Below are 16,149 nucleotides of genomic sequence, written 5' to 3' on the forward strand. Positions count from 1 at the left end.
CGGGACAGGCGCGCTCTGGACCCGGCTCTGCGGCGAGCGGGCAGGAGAGCCTAGCCTGCGTGTGGTGGTGAGGGCGGGCCGGGGGCGTCATAGCCGGGGAGGGCCGGCAGCCGGGGCTGGGCAGCGAGGGGTTGGGTGGTCCTCAGCCCGTCCGGAGGGGAGTCCCCCGGGGTGGGGGGGTGTGGGCGGGTGGATAGGGGATGGAGGGGGACGCGGGGAGCTCAATCGGAGTAGATGATGAAGCCGGAGAATGTGCTGTATTTGTTGCTGTTGCCGCCGTGAGCTTTGCCTCCGTCGAGCTTGATGAAGACCTCGTCGCCCGCGTCCAGGTGCAGGATCACGCTGTTGCTGGCGTAGTCGTAGTTCTGGTCTGCGTCCTGGGCTATGGCGCTGGCCCGCACCTGCGGGGGGGTTCGGGGGTGGGGTGTGTGAGAGGGTAGGGGGGAGGAGGGAGAGAAGTAGGGTCGGGGAGGGAGGGGGACTGTCAGAGGTAAGGCAGTCACCTGGGGAGGATCTTGGGGGCCCTAAAAGCCCCGCCTTCAGCTCTCAGCCGGCTTCTCTCCCGTCATCCCCCCACCCTTTCCAATCCTAACTGTGTGTTTTGGGACCCGGTTATAGAGGAGCCCTGGATTTCTAGGGCGGGTGTAATCTGGGTCTGAATTAGGAATCAAGGTGGAGTTGGCCTTCTTAACGCCTCTAGGTCTAACCTAGAGGACCTCAACAATGCCTCCAGGATGTCCCAGCCTGGAACTCCCCTCCTTGCAAAGAGGAATTCTCTGGAATACCAGGGGATGGAGGGCCATCCCTTCCCTCCTTATCATTCCTTCCCCTCTGCTTTAATTGTGACAATAATGCCTTACATTTCAGCCATACCCACCTGTTCTTATGTCAGTGGATGGACACAAGGGTGCACCTTGGCCCCAAAGGTCAGGTGGTAGACTAGCACCAGGCTGCTACTAAGCAACCACCTAGTACCAGAAACCAATATTTAAACTCCTTGTCTGTAGTTCATTCTGGAGTCTTTCACAGTGGAGCAGTGGAGATGGAAGTCCTGGTAATTACTTCCCCTCCCAAGGCTCACAGTGAGCCTGCATACTGGCCTCCAAAGAGCTGTACCTCTACCTGTGACTGTTACCCCACCCCAAGAGGACTGCTGGCTCCCCCTATCTTGCCCCAGGGTGGTAGAAAGGAAGTAGGTGGGAAGAAGAGAATCCAGGCTTTACGTCTTTCTGTGATCCTCAGTCTGATCTGCTATCCTTGCTGGTCCTTGTTTTGTTGGGGGAGGGGGAGGGACTGGCAGGACGACGAAGCAAGAGAGCACCAGCATTTGGATGTGAAGCCTGCTGTCACTTTTGGGGCCTCTGTTTATAATCATAAGATATTGAGAGTGGGTGGTGGTGGGCAAATTCCCTCCAGGCATGCCTCGCCAACAACTGAGGCAACACAAGGCCTGAGCCATAGGATCTGGGGCCTCTCCTGGATAGCCTGGGTGGAGAACGGGAAGACAGGGGCCATCTCCAAGGTGCAGGCTTGTGTTGCGGGGGGTAGGCTGCATTGAGTGGGGTTCTCTCAGCCGGGCTCCTCAACAGCCCCTCTCCATCCTGGCCCTTCCCCGAAGGCAGCTCTCCCAAGGGCTGACGGTCTGGGCTGGCCCAAACCGGCAGCTCTCCCAAGGGCTGACGGTCTGGTCTGGCCCAAACCAAATTAGGGGAAGGGCCCCTTCTCCTTCCTGGGTGGGAGGCAGAATTGCAGCTCAGCTGTCCCACAGCCGCTGACTCAGCAGCAAGACTGCAACAGGAGGACCCAAAGCATTTGCATGCTGTCTGCCATTTAAAGTCCAGATCCTTCTAGCCCCTTCCCTCCCCCCAGGGAAGGCACTGTTTGGGGGGGCACTTAGTTGGGAAAACTCGTAGTTCAGCTAAAGGTAGAGAAAATCAAATGAGGGGAAGATGCTGTCTGTCAAGAAGCTCAGTTTCTCTGTTTAGAAGATGGATAAGAAGATCCTGCCTCACCACTGCAACCTTTATAAAAGCCTTTTGATGGTGAAGAAAAAGAATTTTAATCTTGATGGGGCGTTGTGCTACTAGGCAAGTGTTCAAAGCAAGCAGCCAACTTCTGTATTGTTCCCTGGGCCCTAATCCTCGTAGTATTTATTAATACGCATGCATTTCATTATCTTTGCTAATAAATTACTACTAATAACAATTATTTTTATTACCCAGATTAATTTAGCCTTGACTCATTAAAACAGTGTGCTTCTTAATAGCCAAATCCATTAGAATACAGTCATCTGTCATCAGGAATCTCCTGGTGATGTGACAGGCATCAGAACTGTTATGCTTATGTTTATTATTTATTCATCACCATGATTGCTGCTGTGATTATCCTAATTATCAATGGAGGCAGGGAGAATTTACGCCCTTCCATCCTTAGACGGTGGGGGATCCAGGAACGGAACCCAGGCATCCTGATTCTCTGCCCGAGACTGGAAGTAGTTGAGCATCCAACTCCTCCTGGGGGCCAAGGGGAAATTTGGGGAATTGAGGTTGCCGTGGAAGCAGGAAAGCAAGTCTGGGACTTGTCACGAGGGGGCGCTGTAGAGTCACCTCCATGAGTGCGGCTGGAAGGGAAACTGAGGCAGTGGTCTGACCAGGGCCCTGGAAGGAGGAGGGGGGGAGAACCCAGGAAGCATACCCCTGCCCCCAGGTCAATGGGGGGTGGCAGATGTGCAGGAGTGGCTCCCACAGGCAGCCAGCTGGGCCCACTGGGGACACTCGTGCTGTCACATACTGACTGGGTCCCTACTGTGCTAGGCACTGCGCTCTGTGCCATGAAAGGTATTCAAGGCGAGAAAAGGACAGCAGGAGCCCCTCTCCGGCTGTCAGGCGCCAGGCTGAGGTCCAGTGAGGCCTTTCCACGGGAGTCTCAGTTTATACACTACCCCACCTCTCACCGCACTCAGGCTCTGTTGTCCGAGCCCTTCCCCATTTGTAATACACTCACCTTCCCAAAGCCCCTGCCCTGGACAGTTGGCACTCTGGCCATGGGCCCTGGCCCATTCCCACACCGCCCCCTCTCTCCCGGCCCAGTTTCTTAATTTCATGTCTTCCTTGACCCATCTGAACTGGGGGCCTTCGAGGCAGCCTCAGGGAGCTTACCTCACTCAGGGCACCACCCCCAATCTAGAGCCCCTTCCTCAGGCTCCTCAGATCCCCATGTCCCAATGACCAGGGCTTGGGGCCATCAGGCTGGGCAGTGGTGACTCCAGGCCCCCTTAGGGAGAGGGACTGGTGGTGGGCCTCAGGCAAGGACAGAGAGGGGGGCCTCCGTACCAGGCAGGAAGGTAGTGCAACCTCCCCCCTGTCTTGCCCAGGGAAAGGCCAGGGAGCAATTTCAGCTCAGCCTTCCTGAGGAAATTCTGGAAGCCTTTCTGCAGGCAGGAAGCCAGAGAGGAAAAGCACAGAGCCCAGCATTGCCCCTGGTCTTGAAGTCAGGGGAGGCAGAAGCCCCTCTGTTCTGTTCCAGTCCATGGCCCAGGGCCATCATTCTTTCTCTGCTCACTTGAATGTCCTCTTCTACCTCTAGGGCAGCCTTTTCCTACACTTGATCTTTTTATTTTCTCCCTAGCCATGTCTTCCCACGCCGACCCGGGTTCACCTCTCCCCTGACCAGGTTGGTCAGAGTTGGGGCCGGCCCCCCCGAATCATTCCCTCCAGCTAACACGTCTGGGGACAGGAGTAGCCCCTAGGTTCCCGGTCCTCCTCTAACACACTAATCGCTGGGGTGTGTTGTCCTGTGGTTACTACTGTCTCCCCTTCATGGACCGTGAGGTCCTGGAAGGCAGGTGGATCAAACCCCTGCTACCTAGCTCCATACCTGGCTCCTAGTAGGGGTTCAAAATGAATATGTGGAATGACTTGTGAGATTTAATGAGTCTCTTGAGCAATCTGGAAGGAGAAGTCACGGAGGATGTAGGGGAGAGGGGTATAGGCCCCACGTTTTTGTGAGGGAGAATGGTCTGAGTAACTGTTAAAATGCTGGGTCTGTGAAGCCCTTAGTTAAAGCTGCCTCCTTTTTTCTACTAGCCTGTGGTCCCACCTCTACTGAGTTCCTCCTCATCAGGCTCTGCCAATGCCCTGCCCCTGCTGAAGGGGAAAGGAGAAGCTCTGAGACAGTTTCACCTCCCAGTGACTAAAGCTAGTGTCCCTGCCTGAGCACACATCACCTTCGGGGCAGCCTCGGGCCTCATCTCTGGGGCCCTGCTTCAACCTCCTGAGCTGGTGCAAGGTCTAGGGCCCACTGGGCGTCTGGTGACTAGCTCCCTATCCAGGCAAAATGGGCCCCCGGCCCCCTGAAACCCCAGCTCAGGACCAGCCCAAACTTTCTTTGGGAAAGGAAGACGTTCCATTGATGAAGGTGACATTGCTTCATCCCTTATTGGTGATTAATAAGGGGAATCGTGGGGCTGTCTGCAGAATGAGCCCTCACTGGATACTGAGGCCTCCCATTTGGTCAGGAACCAAGGACAAAGAGGAGAGATGCAGGAAGCCTGACAGATAAAGTGGGAGAGAGACACTCAGGGAATAAAGAGGGGTGTGAAGCCCAGGGGAGAGAGGCAGGTAGGACTGGTGGACACAGGAGAGAGACGGACAAGAGACAGAGTAGCAAAAAGAGGCAGGCAGGAGAGAAAGAAGAGGGGGTAGACTTACAAGTGCCTGGTAGTCTTTGTGCTGACTCCCAGGCCTGTCCTTTCCCCCACCTCCAAGCCAGGTTCTACCTCAGGGTAATACTGCAGTAGGAAGGGATCCAACAGGGTCTTGGGTCCCAGGCGTAGGAGATTCCTTGCCAACTCCCACCATCCCAGCTTTACTTGGGACCCCTGCTGGTCTCCTTCTTCCACAGGAATTCGAGGCCTCACCAACCCCCACCCCCACTGGGGGGTGGGGGTGCCCTAGGCCACTGTGGTCTGGGAGCACTGGAAAGGGAGGGTGTATCAAAAGGGAAGGGAGAGGGCGCCTGGGTGGCTCAGTTGGTTAAGCGACTGCCTTCGGCTCAGGTCATGATCCTGGAGTCCCGGGATCGAGTCCCGCATCGGGCTCCCTACTCAGCGGGGAGTCTGCTTCTCCCTCTGGCCCTCCCCCCTCTCATGTGCTCTCTCTCAAATAAATAAATAAAATCTTAAAAAAAAAAAAAAAGGGAAGGGAGCTGGGCAAAACTGTCACCCTGGGGCAGAGTTTGGTAGAGGTTGGTCCAGGGGCAGCAGTTCCAGAAAGAACACCATGCACTACCCTCCCGGTACCACCAGCTTGGCGCCAGCCTGGGTCTCTGAGATGGGGCTAGGGAACGAAGAGGATCCCCTGACACTCCAGGAGTCAGGAGCTGCAGCTGCAAGATCCAGGGAGGGGGAGTTTCCATCTCTTTGCCCCGCCTCAGGAGGAAAAACTCCCCCCCACCCCACCCCCCGAGGCCACCTTTTTGCGCCTGTAGCTCTCACACAGTGGGAAGCGACTGGGATGTCCCGGGTTTTGCAAGGGTGTCAGGTCGGCCCAGTGGACCCTTCTCAGGCACCGAGGATGTATTGCGGCCAAGGCTTTGCGCCCCTGGCCCCCTTTGCCTCTGTGCCCCAAACGTCTCCTACAGCTCGCCTTCTCGGCTGGCGGGCGGAGCGGTGCGCCCGGACGCCCGCGGGCGCCCGAGGCTGCCTTTCCCCAGAGCCCATCTTTGCCCTCCCCTAAGCGCCCGCTGGTATCAACCACAACCCCGGCTCTCAGAGAGCGCTTCCCGAGGGCCAAGCCCCCAAGGACCAGTCCGCGCGCCTGGGAGCCCTGCGCTCTGGCTCTTTGGTTTTATCTCCCGCATTTGCATGCCGCACGCGGGTGCCCAGCAGCGTCGGCCTTGCAGCCAGGGCCCAGGAACCGAGGAGTTAGCGCCAACCGGTCCACCATCCCGCATGGGATGCCTAAGCGGGGCCGCGGTAGGGTCTCCACCTGTGCCCGCCGGCACCCTTACGCCCCGGGCTCCCCGGTGCCCCGCCCCCAGGCCAGCCGCATGCCCCCGCCGGGCCCACCTGGCCGTTCTTGCAGAGGTCCGCCCACATACTGGTGCCGTCGCCGCCGCGCATGAGGACGTGGTAGGTGAAAAAGTAGGTGCCGGGAATGTTGCACGTAAACTTGCCGCTGGTCGCGTCGTAGTTGTTGCCCAGGTTGGTGACCACGTCGTCGAACTTGAGCACCTCGTAACCCTCGTGAGGGTTCTTGAGGCCGGCGTAGAAGGCCACGCGTGGCACCGTGGTGTAGGTGGCGGTGCTGACGGCGCCGCTGCCCCCCGCACCCGGCAGCCCGGGGGGGCCGGTCTTGCCCGGCTCACCCTTCTCCCCCGGTGGCCCCACAGGACCGGGAGGACCCGGGTCTCCGGGGGGCCCGGGTGGGCCCGGCTTGCCTGTGCGGCCCGGCTTCCCCTGGGGGCCCTGCACCAGCGTGGAAGGCGGGGGCGCGCCGCTCTGCTCGCTCAGGGCGTCGCCGCCGTCGGGCCGCGCGCCGGCGCCGGGGCCCCGCGCGGGGTAGGGGTCGCATACCATGCGGCAGGTGCCCAGCATCTCGTAGTGGCCGTCCGGGCCACCCGAGCTCACCAGCACGGGGATGAGCACCACCAGCACCAGCAGCATCACCACGCCCGCAGCGGCCGCCAGCAGCGTTTTCCGGCCGGCGCGGAGCCTGGGGAGCGCCGGGCCGCCCGGCCGCGCCGTCGGGGCAATGGTGCCGGCGGGCGGGGGGCGCGGGCAGGGCGCCCGCGCTCAAGGGCGGTCCGGCGGGGCTGCGGGCATGGGGCCGGGCCCGGAGCGCCGCGCTGCGCTGGATGCGCTGCCGAGCCCAGCCGCCGGCTCCTGCCTCGCGCCTCCCTCCCGCTGCGCGGCCGGACTGAGAGCGGCGGCAGCCGCGTCCTGCCCCGCTCCTCCCGCCTCCTAGCTCTCGGGCCGCCGCCCCCTCCGCCCCGCCCCTCCCCGCCCCGCCCCGCCCCGCCCCACCAGCTCCGCGCCGCTCGGCGCCCGCGAGGGGTGGGGCTGCGGGCGGGGCCGGCACCTAATTGGGCCGCGGGCTGTAGGGCTCCGCCCACTGAGGGCGGGGCCGCGGAGATGAAGGCCAGACTCCGGGAGCTCTATAGAGACTGAGATTCGGAAATGGGGAGGATGCTGGAGTCTGAGGAACAGTCGAGTCTCCAATAGGGAAGGGGAGAGTAGGGACCAAAGACCGAATGGAAGAGAGGGCCACAGGGAGAGCTAGGGAGCGCCGAGGGAGACTGAGACGAGAGGCCTCGAGGGTCGGTTGCAAAGAAACCTGAGAGGGAGGCTCTAGGGGCCACCGCACGCAGGGGCGGAGGCCGGGGTGGACGGTTCCCCAGTCTGCTGGGGACAGAGAGCAATTGAGGGGAGTATGGAGTGGGGAGCAAAAAAGGGACAAGGAAGACGGTGAAAGGGAAGAAGAGAGGAAGGCAAAAGGAAGATGGGGGAGGGGGCCATTCTGCGCTCAATCCTCGCAGACCACCCGTCCAGGAGATCTGGGGATCGCCTGCTTGTCGGAGTGCCCGGCGAGTTCCCGAACAACTGACAGCAGCTGCTCCTCCTCTTTTCTGGCTCCTGGCGGTTCCCTGGCCCCGTCTTCCTCCGGGACGGGCGGGATCTTCTACCCATACCTTCTTGCCCCTGCTCCTTCCTCACCGAGCTCCAGGCCAGACAAGGCTGCTTATTCCTAGGGGTGGGGAGGTCCTCCATTTTCCTCTGATCACTCCCCTTATCCCTGCTTTTAGACCAGGGAGAAATGAGGGCCCTAAGAAAGTGGGCATCCCACCTCATTTCTTCATTCCGGCCAATACAAACAGTCCTTGGGTGGTAGCTCCCTTTTCCAGCCTCCAAGAGGGGAGATTGGTCTCACCCAGCCCCTCAGCTCCTCCTCCACCCTAGCCTCCTCAGCAGCCCCCTAACTCTTCTCCCCATCAGGCTGCATGAGGCAATCCTCTTCCTCGAGTGCAGTGAAGTGTTTAGGTTGCATAAACGGAAATGTGTCTGCTTCCATCAAAATATTTGTCACAGTATTTGAGGCCTCGCTCGTGCTGCCCCACTGCTCCTCCTTCCCCCCGCTTTATCCAGCCCACTGGGGAGGGCTCTGCTTTGGGGGGCCTCTGGCCGCTGCTAAAGGATGACCCTTCAGCCTCTTTCTTTTCTCCTGAGAGGCCCCCTCCCCCGCCCCGTGCTTACTGGTCACAACTGTCCTTATGATTCTCTGGCGCTTTCTCTACCTTAGGATGAGACTGCTTACCCCACCCAGAGCTGGGAGGAGGAAAGGGACATGAGAATATCAAATGAGGGGCTGCGAGAGAGGACCTTCCAAGCACCGATGGCAGAGCCCAGTTGGAGGGACCCCCAGCCACCAAGGAGGGCGCTAAACCAATTCAATAAATAGCATTTCTTCTGGGCTTACTGTGTGCCAGGCCCTGTATTGAGTGCTTTACATACATGATCACACTGGATCTTCACAGCAAGCCCTAGAGGCAAAACCCATCATTTTTCTCATTTTACAGATGGAAAACCGGGGCTTTGGCAAGTTAAAAGGTTTGCCCAAAGTCACACAACTAGTAAGTGGTAGAGTCGGGATTCAAACCGTCAGCCCGCCTCCAGGCTCTTCCAACCCCGGGCGCGATTGTGTCTCTAGGTACTGTTCAATGTCCAAAGGGAGGAAAGTGTTAAGTCCGGGAGGAGGGGGGCGCTAGGCTGAGCAGCTAGACCTCCCAGGCTCAGAAAGAGTCATCTTCAGCTGTCAGTCTGCCTACTGTCTCCCACCTTGGTCTCCCTCAATATGTCTCTTCGAAGAGTGACAGGGCTAGTGACCCGAGGGACAAATGCGCGGTCTTTAGCGTGTGATTTGCACGTCCCCCTTCCCCAGGTTCTCAGGCACATGGGTCTCTCCCCTGCTGTGCAGCTGGGACTCGGCTGTCACCCGCAGCCCTCCCAGGACCCGCCGGGAAAGTGCGGCGGACGCCCCAGGCCGAGGACTAGGCGGGTGCGCCCCCCCGCAGCTCTCGCCGCGTCCGTGGGGCGCGCTCAGCGCCGCGAGGCTGCCTGCCCCCCGCCCCCCGAAAGAGCGCCCGCTCCCTGGCGCGGTGTGGCGTCTCTGTCAGCCCAGCCGGATTCTCCCCGCTTCGCTGGAGTGGAAAATAACGGCTTCAAACTTTGCAGAGAGGAGTTGGTGCCAGCACTTTAATTAACAGCCATCTTGGCCTGTGAGCCTGGGCCACCGGCTCCCGCCTCCCCCCCCACCACCCCGGGCCCCCCAGGCCCCGCCTCGGCCCCGCCCAGGTCCCCCGAGAGAATCGAACCCCCACCGCGGCGTCCCTTTTCCGTGGGGAAGTCAGGACTTGGCCGATTGGGGGGCGGGCGCTGCCTTGGGGGAAGTCCCCCAGTTTACTGACTGAGGACCCCCCCCAGCCCTCCCACTCCACCCACCCCAAATTCTCTAGAGCTTGGTGGTTGAGGATTCTGGAATTAGATACCTGCGTGCCAGTCCCAGCTGGTGATTTGAGGATGGTCTAACCTGGACCGCTTCAAGTGTCCCCCTCTGGAAAAAGGGTTGTGAGAATTCAATGAGACATGATGTATGTAAAGCACTGGGCTCGGTATCTGGTTATGCACCCAGTAAATGGTGGCTAAGATAATTATTTCACCCCCAGGCTAAGAAGTCCTTTCTACCAGCCTAGGCCTTGGGTCTCCTCCAGACTTCCTCCTACAGGTTGCTGTGCTTGGCGCCAGGATAGGAGTACAATGGCCTATGCATCCAGGTTCAGAGACAAGACTAGATGAGTGAGGAAGGACCCCTTGTGTTTGGCTTTTTGGCCTCTTCCTCAACCACCTGCCAAGGCCAGGCACCCAGGTTTACAGAATCGGGAAGAGGTGAGCCCTGATGGAAGAGGGGGAGAGCAGCACTCTCCCTGGCTGGGATGTTGCCATGCTGGGGGCTGACGACCCAGCTTTGCTTTCCCTCCTTTCCGCCCCCCTCACTCCTACAGTCCCTATCACTTTGGGGGAGGGGGCTGCTGGGCATTGTGGTGGTGTGTGGAGGGTGCAGTATAATGAGTAAGACTCTTCATTTACACATGGCGGATTTTAGGAAACCAGGTGGCTGCTCCGTGGTATTTTGGGGTTCTTTGAATGAATGTGAGTGGGTGTGAATGTGTAAGAGACGGTCTGTGTTAGCGTGTGTCTGGGTTTGTGAGTGATGACGAGGGTGCTGTGCCCTGAATCATCGGCTGGCAACTGCATTCATTTGTCCCCTTATTGCAAACATCGAGCTAGGTACTGTGATGTGGTCGTGCTGGTGTGCTCCCAAATGAGGAAGACCTAAACCATACCCCTGAGGAGCTCACTCTTTGACAGGTAACTTAGGCGCCAAGCAATGGTAAATGTTATGATAGTTATTAACGTTCTTGGAGCACTTACTGAGGGCGAGATCTTGTTCTAAGCACTTTAAGTGGATTATCTTATTTAAATTTAACAACCTATTATCCTGGACTTAAAACTATTACATGGCTTATATCATTTAATATCGTAACCCCATGAGGTAGGCAGTGTTATTTTCCCCATTTTATAGCTGAGGAAAAAGTAAGGCTTGGGAGGAGGTTTGCACTGTTATGAAGCACAGATGAAAAATTCCCTGCCCAGAGGACTCCAGAAAGACTTCACAGGGGAGGTGTCACCTTTTTCCATCTGTCTATCCACCCATGCATCCATCCTCAATCCATTCTGTAAGTTCATATTAACTGACTGTCCCCAACATCTCTTGTTATCACAGGACACAGTGATGAGCATGCAAAGGCTTCTGACCCTTCGTAGTTTACACTGTATGGCAGGAACCTGGACAATTACACAAGCAACTGCTGTGTAGCTTGACAAGCTGCCTGGGAATATGTGGGGTGCCGTAGGAGCATGCAGCAGGGTCAGCTAAATTCATCTGGAGGGAGAGAATCATGGGAAGCTTCCTGGAGGAGGTGATATGTAAGTTAAGCCCTGATGGAAGGATGGCAAGGTGAAGAGGAAGGCCACCAGAGGTGGAGCTAAGAGGGAGGGTGCGAAGATTATTCCAGGCCTAGGGAACAGCATGGGCTAAGGACAAGCTTGCATTCATCCTAAGGGCCATTAGAAACTACTGAAAGGCGTTGAGTGAGTGATACAATCAGATTTTTCAGACTAGAAGGCTCACTCTGGCTACCGTGAGGTGGAGGGGTTAAAATCAAGTAAGAGTATCATAGGCAGATTAGGTAGGAGGTAGTTGCAGCGATCCAGGTGAGAGCTGATGGGGCCTGATCTGGATGGGATGGGAGTGGGGTGGGGAGCAGGAGATTTCCAGGCTTCTAGAAGGATCTTGAAATTTTATGAAATGAGTGAAGATGGATGAATGTTTCTGTCATTACCTGGGTACTGATGCACCTACTCTATTTCATTTAATCCTCACTGGAAGGCTAGGGAATAAGCATGATCATCTTCACGTTGGAGATGAGGATGTGGAGGCTCAGAGAAGTTAAGTAACTTGCTTGGGGTCACACAACTGGTAAGAGAGTCAGGATTAGAACTCAAGTCAGCTTGACCCCAGGTAGGGGCTCTTTATCACAGGCCCAACAGGTACATACCTGGTAGGAAAATCAAGGAAAGGCACTTGAGTGAGAAAGAACAGTTTGGATCAAGGTCCAGTGTATAAAAGGCATATTTTTGGTTTTGGGTTGAACGCCACTGGCCTACGGCCCTGGCTTGGGCAGGATGGAGAGCCAGGTAGCAAGAGGAAGAGACTGGCTCTCCAAGCTGTTAGGCCGTCTACTTGCCGTGTGTGTTTGGGGAAGTCTCATCACATTTTAGGGCTTTCATTTCTTTCTCTGGGCTGGAGAATTGTCCAGGGCAGCTCTGAGAGCCTGTGATTCTCATATTGAAGAAAACTCCCCATTGCCATCCATTCAAATATTTAAAATCCCTTTATGACATTTTAACTCACTTTTCCAGATCCTCCATGAGAAAAGCCTCTATAATTTCAGCCCCCTTTGGAGAGGGAACATTTGGTCAGAAAGTGTGGGAGAATGCAGGTTGTGTCGTGATCTGGGGTGAAGGGCCAGGACACACCTCTGTGGGCTGAACCAGGCTGGGACTCAGAATTCCTCCGTCTGGCTGGGTCTCAGAGGCTGGTGAGGAACCTTCTTCAGGAGCCCCTCCCCCAGCCCCATATCCGGATGAGGAGTGAATGGGATTAAGGGGGGCAGAGCCCACGTACCCAAGTCATGGGTTTTCACATGTTCCCTCTCCAGAGAAGTCTGGGCTTTGTGCCTGGGGGCTCCAGAGACCTGCTCAGCCCTGGACCTCCTTCTCTTCCCACCTCAGACCAGCAGTTGCCTGCTGTCCATCCCAACCCAACACTGGGGAGGCAGCTCTGAAAAGGCCCCAGCTGTGGGACAGGAGACCTGAGAGGAGGTGCATCTCCCCTCCGCCCAGCCTGCATCTCCCAGCTGCATGTATAAGTAATGAGGCTCTGCAGCCCCAACAGGAACCAATATAATGGCGGGTGCGCAGGGTCAGCCTGAGAGACAGATAGCAGGACGCGGGAGTGACAGGCAGTGCAATTATGCTGAGCCTCTTGCAGAGGCAGCAGGGAGAAGGCCCCTGCCTGGCCAGCAGGGTCCACATGCTTCTCGCCTCCTCCTGCAGGCATCGACTATTCCAGAACCCCCAGCTCCCAGTCCGGGTAGCAGAAGGCAGGGAGGAAGAGAAGGACTGGGGAGAGGGCAGTGGAGGAGGACCTGGGCTAATGGGGGAGCAGCTGGTTTTCCTGGGTTCTGGGGAGAAAGCCTCCTACTCCCCAGATTGACTGGGGAGGGCCTTTTCTTTGGAAGCCCTGTCTCTTCTAGGAAAAGCCTTCCCCGCATTCTTACCCCAGGAGACTTAGAACTTAAGGTCTGGAAAGGTCTTAGAGACCTCTCCTTTGACAGACAGGGAAACTGGGTCCCAGAGAGGAGAAGTGGCTTGCCCAAAGTCATATCTATCTGAGGCAGAGCCAGATGGGAGCCCCTTGAGCTCTTTTCAGGACCCCACTGGTGGGGGTCAGGAGGCAAGGGGAAGAGGGGCTGATTGCTCACCCCTGTACTAGGCGGTCCCCACAGACCCTCTGAGGGGAGTCCTGGAGGGTGCAGCTCAGAGAGGTCCGGCAGCTGGGTGTGGTGGTTGGAACTCTATCCTTGGAGGGCCAGGGTGAGAGGTGGCCCTGTCCCACTTTCATATTCGGGTGCTCATACTGGAGCGCCTTGCCTCCATGTCTCTGAGTGACTGAGACCGGAGCTCCGAGGTGTCAGAGCCCGTAGAGCAGAGAGCAGAGCAGCGGGTGCTTAGTAAATGCTCATTAAACCAAACCCCCGAAACAGGCCCAGCTCCGAGGACGTGTGACCTGTGCGCTGACAAAGGCCCTGCGCTCAGAAGGGACCCGCGCTTGCTTTTATGCTTTGCTGTCACTGTCTCGAAGCTCTTTTTTGAACAGGGGCTCCACAGTGTCCTCTCAGCCTGGGTCCTGTAAATTACACAGCTGCTCCCGCCACAGAAGCAGAGGTGTGGTTTATTCTCGGAGGGGCTCCCCTGGCTTCTCCCTGCCCCAACCTCACCGCAGGGTGTCCCAAGCGGAGGGGAGCACAGAGCTAGGGGAAGCTGGCGTTTGAGGGCACTTGAGGGCCCCCACCCTACAACGGCGGACTGTGCATGGTGGGGGGGGTGTGTTGGGAGAACCTGGCTGCTCTGACCTGTCAGTCTCCCTCTCATCCAATAGGCCTGCATTTTGCCCGTCTGTCCATCCGCTTGCCCATCCCTGACCCTGGCGGGGGGCGGGGTGTATGGAGGTGGGTGCCAAGACACAGAACTCCTGGTCCCAGCTGGAGTTCCCTGGCCCCTGGGGAGACATGGGCCCTCTGCTGGTGTGAACCCGGCCCCCGCTAGGGCAGAAGGGGCTGGCGCAGGGTGGGGTGGGCTGCGAGGCTTAATTAGCAGCTTGAGCCAGGCAGCGGGCGGTGGGCGCAGAGCAGGCTGACTTTTCCCCGCTATAGATCTGCTCTCCAGGAGAGGCACTAGCCGGCTGGTTTAGGCTCTGGCTGGGCTATTTTAGGAATATTCTTAACTCTTCCCATGCCACTGCCATCACCAGCCCTCTCTGCCAGCTCCAGACCGTTCTCCTCCTGATCCCTCCTCCCCCTGTCCCTGCTTTTCCTCTCTGGCAGCTGAGAAGGTCACAGTTTTCTCCGATGTGAGGCCAGATGCTTTTCTCCAAGGAAAGCTCCCATCTCTGGCCCCCTGAGCTCCCCTTTTTGCCCTGCCCTGTGTCTTCTCCCTCTCCCCTTCATCGTGGCTCTGGCCTAAGGAGACTGGCAGATTTTAGCATTTCTCTAGCTCCTTCTTCTCACCCTATGCAATTGGGATGGTTAGGCTCCCCGGCCATAGTGAGAACAGCTGACCTGGGCCCCTGGGCGAAGACAGGAAACCACAGTCATGGCCTCTCCCCTCTGGCAGGCCCCTGCCTGCTTGACTTTAACGCCCCATGAGGGCCAAGTTTCCAGTTGGGTGTCCCACACAAGCAGCCAGAACCCCACAATGTCATGGGGTTCCCACTCCCTACTTTTTTCTCGCACTCCAATGCCTGGCTTCTTGGACAAATCTAGGCCAAAATACAGGCATTACCTGGGCAAGGCCAAAGGGAGTCCCACTGGGGCCCAGGAAGGTCCACCATTAATAAATCTGACATTCTAAAAAAATCAATCAATCAATCAATCAATCAATCTGAAATTCTAGTTAAGATAGGGGAAGAGATCTCAGCTCACTTGGTGCTGGGGATTCCTGTGTCTGTGCTGGGCCTGTCTGAGCTGGGAGACCCGGGTCACCTTGGACTTTGGTGCCATCCCACAGGCACAATGCTTTCTGGGTCGGAAGGCGTTGGAAGTTGCCACCAAGTGCCATTAGGAAGCCTCCACTTGGAGATCCTGGCATATGGCTGATAATCTCACACCAATGCTCCAGGGCCTATGTTATGCCCTGAGGCACCGGACACCAGGCATAGAGGATCAATAATTGATAATCTCTGCCCGAGAAGGGATACTTTCCCCCCAGGTCTCACCTAACATAGCCTCCTCCAGGTCCCGCAACGAGCCCAGCTCCTGAAGCGACAGGGTTGGCTGGGGTGGAGCGTGAGGTCAGATGGAAATGCCTTAGCTCCTGTGGGGTCTACAGAAGGGACTCTTGTGATTGGAATCCCCAAGCTGCAAGTCCTCAGCCTCCAGTTTAGAAAGATCCAGATAGATTTATCAAGGTGTCCCGGGGAAGAGTTTGAGTTCAGAGAGACTACACCCTCCAGGGACTCAGGGAGGATTCTGTATCTTTTAAAAAGTAAGACCCCCTCCTTTTACCCCTAATTGAGAGACATTAATAGGAGGCAGGAGGTTGGCTATAAAGGAGGGCCCCCCCGCCGCCCCTCCTGTCAGTTAGGGGTGGTACCGGCTTCCTGAAGCAGAGGCACTGAGGAGATTGAGGAGATTTCTGGCTCCACGGTTCCTGATGGGGACACACTGGGGCACACAGGCTCACCTTTGGCGAAACTAGGAGCTGAACCCAGGAGTCCCGGCCGCCGGCCCCTCCAGTGCAGCCCCGCCTTTCCGTCCCCCACGTTCCCTCCCTTTCAGCTTCCAGGCTGGGAGCCCCAGCTGCTGGAGGATGTCTTGCTCCTCAGCAGCTGGGATTTGTAAATATTTATAGGAACAGGGAAAGATCAGTGGCTGACAGGCCCAAGGAGCAGTCAGGGGCCCTGCCTGGAGCTCAGTAGCTTCATCCCCCCCCTTCCCCACACCCTGACCTGATTTGAGGGAGCTCAGGATGACAGAGATGGGGGTGATCAAGCAGGGCACGGGGCCGGCAGCCTCCACATTCAGAACCACAGGCTCAAAAGATGCATTTGTCTCTCCACCACTGGGCTCTGCTTCCACACTGAGAGTCGTTCTCGTCCTTCCAGCCCCAGCCCAGCTCCCGCGTGCTCACACTGACCCGCCCTCACACACACTCTTTCAGCACTCATGTACATTCACTGTCACGCTCACACG

At 57.5% G+C, this 16,149-nt stretch overlaps 1 protein-coding gene across 1 annotated transcript; it reads right to left on the bottom strand.

Annotated features, from left to right (window-relative positions):
* Window positions 1-209: 209 nt before the first annotated feature.
* Window positions 210-6,664, bottom strand: C1QL1 (complement C1q like 1). Its single transcript, XM_021681617.1, has 2 exons — window positions 6,068-6,664; window positions 210-401 (listed from the first exon to the last, which is right to left on the bottom strand). The coding sequence occupies exons 1-2, from the start codon at window positions 6,662-6,664 to the stop codon at window positions 222-224; spliced, it is 777 nt and encodes a 258-aa protein (XP_021537292.1). The 3' UTR covers window positions 210-221.
* Window positions 6,665-16,149: the final 9,485 nt, after the last annotated feature.

The sequence above is a fragment of the Neomonachus schauinslandi genome, chromosome 15, assembly GCF_002201575.2.
Source record: "Neomonachus schauinslandi chromosome 15, ASM220157v2, whole genome shotgun sequence".
Lineage (NCBI taxonomy): Eukaryota > Metazoa > Chordata > Mammalia > Carnivora > Phocidae > Neomonachus > Neomonachus schauinslandi.

Coding starts and splice junctions, on each gene's coding strand:
- C1QL1 (XM_021681617.1), bottom strand. CDS start 6,664: ATGCTGCTGGTGCTGGTGGTGCTCATCCCCGTGCTGGTGAGCTCGGGT. Junction 402..6,067: donor ACCTCTGCAAGAACGGCCAG/GTGGGCCCGGCG, acceptor ACCCCCCCGCAG/GTGCGGGCCAGCGCCATAGC.